Raw genomic sequence first — 12,627 nt, 5'->3', positions numbered from 1 at the left:
ATCCGTCTTTCCGTCGAAGGTAGGAAGGTGAGGAACCTTGATTGTTTCCACCACTTGGGCATCCCACAAGTGCTGTGCTAAGGGTTGTACGTCCATGACGCCCTCTCCCTCCTCCTCCTCCAAAATCAATTTCGCTCTTTCTTTCTCATTAGTTCTTTCGGCTTCGATGGCCGCAATCTGAGTTTGTAAGCGCCGAATCTCTACGACGGCGGCTTGCAGGGTGTTAACGTTAGAGTTGTCGTGGTTTTCGTGTTCTCCAGCCATGTGAAGATGTTTGATTTTTCGTCTAGTTGCTGTGATAGGCTGGGATCAAATGATTTTACCGCAGCCCCACGGTGGGCGCCAAAATGTTCTGGTAAAAAACAAGGGGGTTTGTATTATTGATTAAATGGTGTGATTACACTCAGTCCAATCCCAACAACCCTGGGAGTTTTATCTGTCAGAATTCGATCCTCCTTTTACAGATGAAAATAACAAACTATTTATAGACCATTAAAGCCTTCTTCTCCAAGCTAGGGTTCCTACAAATCCGGCCTTCAGCGCCTTTTCCGGTGATGCAGCGTGAAAGTAGGAATAAACCTTGGTCTCCAAGCCATGGCGGTTTCAAGGAGTTGGTTTCTTCGTTCCCAAGTTAATCGCTAAGACAGGGAAGGATGAAGATATTTTATTGTCATATGCAAATCCGTCTTATGGGCGGTATCCTTCACTGTCTACCTCGCCCAGGCCTTATATCGCCAAATGGACACTTAGAATTTAATTGTTTTGGGCCTGTTTCCTTTCTCATATTAATTGGGCTAGTTTGATTTTGCCTTTAAGCCCATTGCCCAGTCCACCCGCAAAATAGCTTTTACTTTTTTCTGAAAGATAGTGGGTTATACGCTAACAATAAACAACTAGAATCCTCTAAAAAAAGAAAATAGAAGAAGCATTTGTCAACACAACATTTAAAGAAATCACACAAAATGGTTAGATTCCCTCAAAAATATTAGCTTAAATAGAAGTATTGCTAAGATGTTCAAATCATACAAAATGACCAACTTGATATTTTACCAAAAAGACTATTAAAGACTTATTTGTTATCAATCCCCTTCACATGATGAATCAATCAACCAATACCCTTTGAAGGAAATATATTTGTATGCTTAAGTTCTAGTACAATATACATGAACATCTGAATTTTCCTAGTGACTTGCATGAACAACAAAAAGTCTCAAAACCAATGTTGTCACGACTTTGCTCAACCAAACTTACTGTTGGAATGAGACGGAATAGGAACCAGTGTTTGGATCTTGGACTGCTTTAAAGTTGTCAACGCTCATCCCAAAGCGACCCAAGAGAGAGTTGCCCATATCTTTCAGTTTTGCTGCATCAAGAAATACTTATTAGTTATATCTATGGAAATGATGATGGTGAAACATATACTACGGATCACTTGAAGTGAAAATTAAGTACACATACAAAACAGTGTTGCAAACTAATCACAATTTAAGATGAAACTTTTCTCTTATAAAAAAGAATAATACATCTAGGCAATCGCCAGAAAATAATGAACTAATAATAAGCCTTAATGTTTATGTGTGGTTCACCACCCCAAGTGCACTTTAGAATAATCTTAGCTTACGAATTAGTTCTGCCTGGATATCCATAGAAGTATACGGCATTAAACAGAGCACTTCTAAGAGATGGAAATAATAGGACAATCTTTATGTTTGGCCTCCAAGATTCCCTAAAATAATATATATAATGTAACAAGCTATAACCTTTATGTTTGGGTTCACTGATAAAATGGGTTAGTTTATGTCTTCTAGTTTGTGATTTATGCTGGGAGCTATGGAGTATGTGTGGAATTGAGACCTATAACTATGAGGTTATTGTTTTGTGCATTACAGTGCCTTATCATTCAACTGATGCATTTTGGGTTTTAAAAATATGTTGAACCACACTATCACTTTAGGCGTGCTTATGGGGAAATAACCATTATGTTGTAAGACTTGATTAATCCTCAATTTCACAACCAGTTGTCTAATCAAATTTACACTTTATAATTTGATTTTGATTCCCAAGAGTCATAAACTCCTAAGATTATATTTGTTAGCTACAAAGTTCGATAACCACAGTGTAGACAGACATCTCAGTATATCACCTACCATGAGCTGAAATTCAACATTTTATCAGAACAATGAAGATAAAAAAAAAAAAATCAATATTTAAATCACTTGTCATAGAGATTGTGGTACCATGTCAAGAACTATCTATCTGAAGCTTGAGTTGTTTGATGGAAACGCATGAATGATTATAAATTATGACTCTTGACATTAAACAGTGTAGTGTCAAAAAACAAACATATTTAACAATGAAGAAAACAGGAAGCGCAATAAAAGCATGGCGCCTACACAACAACCTACAAATCATATAAATATATTTGAAAAACAACGAGAAAGACAAAAAAGACTTACCAATCATTTCTTCCTTCATCTTTTCCCGTTTTACTGCAGCAAGGGGCTCTAGCCGGCGGATGGTTTTCCCAGCTTGATCATTTGAGGGATCAATTTCTAAGATCTTTTTCATATCTGTCAATTAGTGAAAGAAAAAACTAGGTCAGGTGAAAAGAGCTGGTTATGAATGTCATGAATAAAGAAGAAAACTTGTAAGAATCCAAATGCTAGTAGTGTGCAAAACACAAAGTCATCCATGTTAAAATCAAAAACAAAAGGGAATCACAAAAATAAAATGCTAGTAGGGTTAGCAATTAATATTACAGTTACCTTAAACCTTCTTATTTAAGAAACTACAACTCCCTTGCTTAGTAATTTGCAAAAGGAAATAGAGTACATTCAAACAAGGAAGGGTGTCAATCAAAAGAACTGTGAATAAAGTAAGGGTTGCAGATATAATTCCCAAAGACAGTGTCCGGTTTAAGAAGTGAAAAGCTGAAAGGACATTGGTATAATTACCCTGCCCTATACTATAAAATTTGAACTCACCAGCAATGGCTTCTTCAAAATGCTCAAGCTTTTCATTGGCCTCTCCTCTTCTTACCAAAGCTTTGACATACATGGGATTCAATTCTAATGCTTTGGTGCATTCTTTAACTGTGTTTTCATATTTTCCCTGAGGTACACCATATATATGTCAAAGAAAATGAAAAATGAACTACGTCGATCACAAACAGAAAAACATGCAGGTGATGTTAGCCTCTGTACCACAGCAGAGCATGTTTAATTGGAATGGATTATTAGAATGTCCACATGTATATGATTAAAAAGAAGAAATAAAGGAGGGGAAAATGAAGAATGTGGTATCAGACTTTCATTCTTATTGAGCTATTGTCTTTTGCTTAAATAGGCCAATCTGATTGAAACAAATTGGGATTCGACTTTGCTGAGATTTATAGCATTAGGGAACTAATAAGTAATAACTACATCCATACCTGAGCTAATTCATAGTAAACTAATACCACTCCTCAAATTTGAAATCTAAAAGAAACTTGCTTACTCAAGCATAAATATAGTAACTATAAGTCTATAACTATTATTAAAAAATGTTAAACTGCTTATGGTTCGATCATAATGGTCACGTCTCCAACTTTGTTACTTAGAGCTGAATGCAAAACCAACTTTAGACATCAACTTATAGTTTGGCCTCTCAAATTCAAACATAAAGAGGTCAAGAGCTAAAATAGACCACTAGACGGTGGCTGTAGAGCAAAAACAAATTGAGATTAATGGCTCATCTGGTTGACACGTGTGAAAGGCACAATACACCAATGTGCTAGCAAGAGATATTCCCATTAACAGCACAAAAGAATACCATACCATTTTCAGAAAGCACACACCACGGTTTGCATGGCATATTGAGCGTATTTCCACAGATGAAGGCGCGTCTGGTGCAACTTGCAAAGCAAGTTCATATTGTGTTAATGCCTCCTCATACCTTGCATCTACAAAAAGTTTGTTCCCTTCTGCCTTTGCTTCATTTGCTTGAACCAATGCTTTCTGTAACATAAACATACCAGTCAAAAACTATTTTTCATCACAAGGAAACATTCTCTAAGAAATCACATCAATATTAGAAAACTTGCAAACAAGGCTGAAGGCTCCCCCATCAACATTTAAATGCAAGCGCACACAAAATATAAGTTGGTTTTTCAATGCCCGCATTGTTAGAAACCTATCCAAAATTCCAAATACAATAGACAAAAGTATACTAAATAATTTTATTAGACCAAGAATGTATAGAACCTCTCTCCAACTTGGGCCATTAGAGAACCACCCATCCCCAATTGTGACACACGACTCCTAAAATTCATCAAACCATGGCATGGCTACATCCCTTCAACTAAGTTTATGCAGGGAAACCTCAAGTGTTTTAAAACTAATCAAACCAGTGGTTATCTGTTATCTGTATGTGTTACTCTTCTCTCATATCACTACACATCGTTAGAAGATTATAATAGTATAAGACTCTAATAAGGTCTTGTTTGGATAAACACTTTAATTAAGTGCTTATAGCATAAGTGATTATCATATAAGAACTTATGTATAAACCATTTCTATAACACAAGATAAAATAAAGTTAAACAGTTTTCACATAAGCTAGTACTTTCATAAACTATTCTGGAGAGCTTGTGAAAAACAGACATGTCATAAGCTCACATACATGTCATAAGTTGTTTCCATAAGGTGCTTAAACAATCTCAGGAGTGATTATGTCGGTAGATAAACTCGAATAAATCATCCAAACAGCCCTAGGTATATGATTTAAACTCCTAGTGGAACCAACTGGAATTAAATGATTGAAACTATCTATAAGTACAAATAGGTAATATTTCACTATTTAACGATTTAAACAAAGTACTGTTATTGAAGAAAATTTCGAAAAGAAAAGTAACTACCAAATAATAAATTTGTAGCAATCAGAAGAACACAAAAACGTAAACTACTAACAAAACCCTAAATTTCAGAACCTGTATCAGTTCTTCATTGTTGATCGATGCATCGTCAGAAGAAATGATTCTCTGAGTATCACTCTGTTCCTGCTGTTGATCACTCTGTTGGTTCTGTTGCTGAAGATTATCTTGTTCTTCCTGTTTGATTGCACTGCCGTCATTGGCGTCGACGTTGCTGTCGAGATCGGTGTCACTGGCGGTTTCAAAGCCGTCGGAAGCGTCGTCGATTGTAGTGGCGTTGGAGAGAATCGCGTTTCGATCGTCAGTCTCGTGGTGATCGATTACTACCATTTTCTCGAAGGTTTGGATTAACAGCTACCAGAAGAAAGTGATTCTGTCTCTACTCTCAGAACAAATTTATATTTTGACTTATATGTTATTTACAGGAATTATTAAAATGACTAATTTAACATAATAGCTAATTTAACTTCTTTTTTTTTATAAATAGCTTTTAACATAGAAAATAATTTTGTTTGTCAAAAAAACATAGAAAATACTTTTTAAAATATATTATTTATGTTTGTAAACAAAAATATATACTTATTATTTATGGGACATTTTCTTTCCTCGAATATATCTGATAAAATAACATCATAAAATCACATTTTACATTGTTAAAAGTTAATGTAGATGACAACTCTTGAAGGCACCATAAAAGTTAATGTAGATGAAAGCTCTTTCAATAATCATGGAATATTGGACTTCAACAATATTTTGTGTGATAGTAATGACAATTGGTAGCTTGGATTATCTAGTTTTATTGAAATTTCTACTTCCTTATATGCTAAACTCCATGCAATTTTAAATGGTTTAAAGATTGCTCAAGATGGAGAAGGATTCATAAATATTATCATAGAATTATATTTCACTCCAACGGTTAATTTTGCTTCTCATGAAATTTCTCAACTTCATCTTTACGCACCGCTTATCTCAACTTCATATTTATTTATAAGAAGAGTGCTATATGGTGCGAAACCATATTTCACTAAGGATCACGAACACAACTAATTAACACTTTATCACAAACACCTATATTGTATCTTAGGTTTTAAAATCAATAATAATAGAATTTTTTTCAAGTAAACATATTTCTCTCAAATTACAATACTCATCATCTGTCATAATTTCACCCTCACCGCTTCAACCATATTAATCCTCATCATCTGTCATAAATACTAATTGAAAGAAAGAAAATCAAATTACCTCTTTTGAATTTAATTTTTATACTTAGGAAAAAGGGTGCCTGTTTGTTGTCCAGAAACACCATCACGGAAAGCATAAGATTGACTTGGGCTTCACTATCCAAGGAAATTGAAAAATTGTAGCCAAAGGTCATTCGTGGGGTTTTCATGAAACTCGTTCTCCTACCATAAAACATTTTTCTATTTATAATTATTATTATCATCCTTTATTTATTAATTAATTATTCGGTTCAATTGTTGTTCAATAACAATGGAGCCGGTCAAACCGATTAAACCATGAACCGAAGGGCACATCGGTTCAATCTACGATTTAATTTTTAAAACATTGCTCCTAATGCACTTGTACAACCGCCCCCTTCTACCTTCTCTCTCTTTCTTTATTTATTTTCTCTCTCATATTTTTGCTTCAAACTTCTTTAGCAATGACAAAGACTTTGATAATAAATTTACGTTCGAGCCTTTTAACCAAAATTAATTTGCTCCTTATTAATCAAAAAATAATTAAATATATTTTTAATCTCTTTAAATTTAAAAACAATTGATTTTTAATCCCTACAAAATAATTATTCAATTTTAGGCCTTATTTTGTTTTCTAATTAGGAACTAAAAGTCTAAAAGTACTTACTTTTTTTGTAGAAATTAATAAAACAAAATACTAAAATTGAAAACTTTCCATATACATGCACTAAAAAGGAAATCATAATTTTTAAAAAAAGTTAAAATATACTTAACTCTTAAAAATAATACTAATGCTTCTCCGTAGTATTACCAAAGGGGTACTATATTTTCCAGCAAAAAATTTCAACACCGCTCATTGAAAAAAGAATGTTTCAACACCCACAACCAAATGTTACACTTGTTGAATTGTGAGGATGCACCATGCAATATTTTTTTTTCAAATAATATACAGTATACTATAATTATAAATGACTTTAATTTTTATATTACTTAATTATTTTTGCCCCTTAATTTTTTAATATCCACCACAGTTTCTTACAACAAAATTTAATGTCAAACTCAAAAAATTTCAATAAAATATAAATTGTCTTAGAAAGATATACCCGTATGTAGCATTTTAATAAGAAAAATGCTAACAAATACCTTAAAAAATGTTTTAAGGACTTTAAACTTTGAGCCGGCAAATGAGATTGGATAAACACGATTTTACAAGTGGTCATTGCAAAGTGTTTGAGTTAGTACAAAGTTTTAGTATTGTTCCTCTAGTGATAGATTTGCCATATTTTTCACGTGAATTTTATTGAGTTGTGATTGTGATCAGTAGCGGAGCTAGGGGGTGGCCAGGCAGGGCCATGGCCCACCCCAAAAAATTGGAAATTACCTGGATACCCCTATACATATATAAAATTATGAGTATATGCTACATATATGTTGGACGCGATAAAATTGAAGACAATTTAAGTTGGCCGAGTGGTTAAGTGGTATGTGGGTATTAAATTGGCTTGAGTTCTAGTCCTTGCAATAGCATTTGTTTTTAATTTATCTGTTTTGATGATTTTTTTAGTTTTCTGTTTTTTTCTTTAAAAAATCAATTTTACTGTGTAAAAACCCACACAAATCAAGATGAAATGAAATTAAAGTAAGCCACTAAATTAATCATATTATTTTTGTAAAATTAGCTTTTCATAGTTATATATACATTATTATCTTTCTCGTTAACTTTTTGTGTGAACACAATTATTATCAATAAAAAAAATTATTCTCTTTTGATTAATATTATTTATTTTCGATTATATCATTTTTCTTTTATTATATATGTAATATAACAAAAAATATAATTTTTTGATGATCAATTTTATGAAAGTATTCATTCAAACTTAATTATTAATTCTTTTAAGTCACTTGTACACGTTAATATTATCTTAAGGTACACACTTTAATTTTTGAATGAGAAACTTTTTTTTAACGGAGCAAACTTAAGATATTTTATTTAGAGTGATCAACTTTTTACTTATCACAACTTCAATTGTTATATATATAATATAATATGCTTAAAAAAGAAATAGATAATATAATAATATAATTTTCTTATTTATTTTATATGTTATAATTTTTAGCGGCCCATCCAAAAATAAAATCCTGGCTCCGCCACTGATTGTGATACATGTACAATGTAAGTATCTTATAATTGAGATTAGATCTTCTTTAGTAGTTTAATTTATTATCTTTTGCCTTCTATTCTTTGTTGGCTTTCGCCTTTTATTTTGCACTAATTTCATTCTTTTAATTAATCTATGATTGTGAATTGTGCCAAACAATTTTTTTCCACTCAACTAATAGATTAAATCTAATGACTGAGAATTGCGTTATAGACATGAGAAAAAAAAGGTAGGGTGATATGTATCCCATATATTAAGCACACCCAATATATGTGGTTTTTCTTAAAAAGTGTCTTCACTCTTCGGCTTCTCAATGGTCGCTTCTCTTAGGATTGAGTATCTAACTCAACCCTACTAAACCGGCTTGTAAGGTGAGAATTGTCTCTTGCTTATAAACATTTGTCCAAGCCATCTCACAACCGACGTGAGACTTTTAACACACATCCCTCACGCCTAACACTATCAAGGTTGTTGGAATAGAAATCGTGTGAGTGAGTTATTTTGTGATAGAGATGCTAATGAAATTTTGAAGATCCCACTTATTAACCTTGGAAGAAGAGATGAGATTATTTGACGCTTTGATAAAAAAGGCATATATTTAGTAAAAAATGCATATAAAGTATGTGTTGATGTGATGATTAACAGAGATGTTTGGAAAGTGGAAGGAGATTGACAACAATTATGGACTTTACATATTCCTCCCAAGGTCAAGAATTTCCTTTGGAGACTTGGAAGGGATTGTCTACCTAATAGGCAAAGATTAATGAGCAAAGAAATTCATTGTAATTCTAATTGTGTTGTGTGTCATAGATACACAGAATATAATTGGCATTTATTTCTTGATTGTGCTGATAGTATAACTTGTTGGCGACAAGTAAATTTGTGGAATGCGTTGCAAAATTTAATGGAAAATGCTGAAGGTTTTAATGATGTTTTCAAACGTATTTGGCACAATTTCACCACTCAACAATTGGTTTCTTTTGCTATGACATCTTGGAGTTTATGGCGCAAAAGAAACTTGCAATTATGAGAGCAGAAAACTGAGAGCACGACACAGGTAATTGGCCGCGCCAATGGTACCCTCCAGGCCTGACAGCAGGCGCGTCACCCAGCTGACATAGCCCACCCACGACAACAACAGGTCCAAGTTACACCATGGCAACCTCCGCCGCTAAATTTCGTCAAGTGCAACCTTGATGCATCCATATTTGCTCATGAGCAACGTATAGGCATGGGAGCCTGTCTTCACGACGACAAAGGGAGTTTTATCTTGGCCATGACAGCACAGGAAGCAGAAGTGTGGAGCTTATATCAAGGTATACAATGGGTTGCTAGCTTGGGTTATAATAAAGTTGTCTTTGAACTAGATTGTAAGATTGTTGTGGATGATGTGAACAAGATGAGTATCAACCAATCGGAGTATGGTTCAATCATTCAAAATTGTCGAACCTTACTTCATCACTATAATGACTTCATAGTCGTTTTTACTAGGCGTCAAGCAAACGGTAGCGCTCATGCACTCGCACGAGCAGCTTTATCCCATGCTTCTCACAGTACTTTTAATGTAATCCCTCATTGTATTGCTACTATTATTATGAATGAAATGACATAAGTTTTCTTTGCGTCAAAAAATACTGTTGGGCTTGATGCGTGAATATAAACCATGGGTGGTCCGATAGCGAAAATCTGATAACAGGTGGCCCGTGGAGAGGTTGTGATACCATCTTAAAATTGACTATTGAGTATAACTCAACCCTACAAAACCGACTTGTAAGATGATGATTACCTCTTACTTATAAACACTTGTCCAGACCATCTCGTAACTGAAGTGAGACTCTTAACAATTTCTCTTCCACTACCATCTCTTCCGGTACTCTTTGTTAATCTAAATTGCAAGCCATGTTAGAACTTCTCTTTCAATTATTTTAGATAAGAATGCCACTAACATTATTCTGTGGATCATCGTTGTCACGCGCAGGGATGGCAAGCTGAGTACACAGTCCACAACCAATAGTTACTTAGGATCAATGAGCGCACCATTATCCATTGATGATAATTATATTTTTTCTCTAAAAGCTACTACTATATAAAAGGTGTTAGTTTAATATAGTTTGAAATAAAAAATTACTACTATAAAACGTGTTAGTGTTGGTGTTAATCAACAACGAAGAAAATATCGTTACCCCTTTGAAAATTAATTTTTGTTCCTTCAATTATGCATTCAATCTTGACCAAACAACTTCTACAGCTCATGTGTGGATGTAATTTTTGTTACGTTACTCCTTTTATATTGTCAGCACTCCAATTTGTTTTGTCAGAAGTGACTGACTTGGCCAGGGCAAGCAGGGCTTGCGTTCTCCTCCTGTTCATTGCCTCACCATACTAATAATATATGTGTAGTCGTATTGAATAAATAGTGTTTAAGATCATGCTAAATAGTATTTTTAGGACGATGATTAAGGAAATAAAAATGGAATGCATTATTTTTAAAATTATACTATCAATTTTTTGAAGGAAATTTTTTTGTCAGACTTCACTTAATCATCTTTTTACTGAATTCAGACATTACTTATTTAACATTTAATATTACATTTTTCGACCCCTGTCTCATCAATTTCTAGATCCGTCTTGTCAGCACTAGAATTCTACGTGAATAAATAAAATGTTTGAAGTTCGAATTCCGACACTTACTTATACAATAAGATATATTCCTATCAACTAAATTAAGCTTATAGAGACTATATTATCATTAGAAAGTTTATTTATTTTCATTCTTTGTTGATTTTTTTTCCTTTTGACTCCTCTCATATTAGAAAGTTTTTTTGACCGAAAAAAATGAAGTACACGGTCAACTCAACTAGATAAAAAAAAATCCATCCAAACATACAACAAGTATGACTTTGGATCAATTTCCTTTTCATTAAACTTCACTAACATGATGGGTCATTGTTCTTTATGCAACCAAATTCGGCATATATTCCCTTAATTTTTAAGCGTGTGTTTGGTTCTGCGGCGGAGAGAATTGATTTTGGCAGAATTGATTCTGTAAAATTGATTCTGGCCAAAATTGATTTTAAGCTGAAGTGGTTTATGTTTGGATATATTCATGAAAAAGTGAGTTGAACAAAAAATTTGAGTGTAAAAATCAATTCTAGAATCAGAAGCTACGATTTCTAGCTTCAAGTAGAATCAATTCTGGAGGCAGAATCAATTCTACTTTTGAGAAACCAAACAAGTCAGAATCAATTTTACACGTCCAGAATCAATTCTGGATGCTCCAGAATTGAAACCAAACATACACTAAGTCACTATCACTTTATAATTTATTTTTTAAAAACAATCAAATTGACTATGATTTTGTTTTATTATGATGCAACTAATTTATTTTTCTCTATTTTTTTTGGTGAATTTTTAAAGTACCAATGTATTGTTTAATCTATTAATCTTATGTAATCCAATATTACTAATTATTAATAATAGTATTTTGAATCAATCCACAAATACTAACTTAAGTACAAATACCAATATTATTAGACAAATACTTCCATTAAAATTTAAATATTAATTCTCATAGTTATCTATGTGAGTTTAAGTGATATATTTATTATTGTGAGTTAAGTCTCACATTGCTTAGAAAAGTTGAGGTTGAACATTTTATAAGTGTGAGGACCCATAAACCTAATACCTTAAGGGCCCGTTTGGTGCGCAGGATAGGATAGTGACAGGATATGATATACAACAGGATAGTGATAGGATAAGATATCAGCAGGATAACAGTTATCCTCAGTTATCCTATCCTGTGTTTGGTGCACACAGGATAACAAACATGATAACTATTATATCATATTTTTAATACATATTTGTTCATACCAATATGATAAGATACATAACATATTTAAATGACAAAATTACCCTCGTAAAACAATTGTTATTTGTTAAAAATTATATTGTAATACTTTCAATTTTATAAATAAAAATATAAATAAGTAATTGTACAAAAAGAAAAAGTAATCAAATAACTTTAAATTTTAAATACAAATCATGAGAAAATAAACAAATTAAGTTTTTTATATGAATCATGATCAAATAAATAACTCAATTATACATGTTAGATAAGCTAAATAAATATATGATATATGTAAATAATAAAACTACCATTGCAAAAGAATTATATTTAAGTTGTTATTAAATTTAAATTAATATTTATATTTTGCAATTTTTTAATAATTATTTTAATTTAAAATATTGTAATTTTAGGAGAATTTTGATTTTTTAGATTATATAAATTACAAAATTACCCTTGTGAGAAAATCACATATATATTTAAAAATTAATTATTTTATTATTAATTTACTATCAA

At 32.3% G+C, this 12,627-nt stretch overlaps 1 protein-coding gene across 1 annotated transcript; it reads right to left on the bottom strand.

Annotated features, from left to right (window-relative positions):
• Positions 1-966: 966 nt before the first annotated feature.
• LOC123898913 (tetratricopeptide repeat protein 1-like) lies at positions 967-5,337 on the bottom strand. The gene is made up of 5 exons (XM_045949949.1): positions 4,967-5,337; positions 3,816-3,995; positions 2,985-3,111; positions 2,457-2,570; positions 967-1,363 (listed from the first exon to the last, which is right to left on the bottom strand). Exons 1-5 carry the CDS (start codon positions 5,237-5,239, stop codon positions 1,248-1,250), a joined length of 810 nt encoding a protein of 269 aa, XP_045805905.1. The 5' UTR covers positions 5,240-5,337; the 3' UTR covers positions 967-1,247.
• Between the last annotated feature and the right edge of the window lie 7,290 nt (positions 5,338-12,627).

The sequence above is a fragment of the Trifolium pratense genome, linkage group LG7 (assembly GCF_020283565.1).
Source record: "Trifolium pratense cultivar HEN17-A07 linkage group LG7, ARS_RC_1.1, whole genome shotgun sequence".
Taxonomy (NCBI): domain Eukaryota; kingdom Viridiplantae; phylum Streptophyta; class Magnoliopsida; order Fabales; family Fabaceae; genus Trifolium; species Trifolium pratense.
This window is presented reverse-complemented; position numbering and strand designations above follow the sequence as displayed.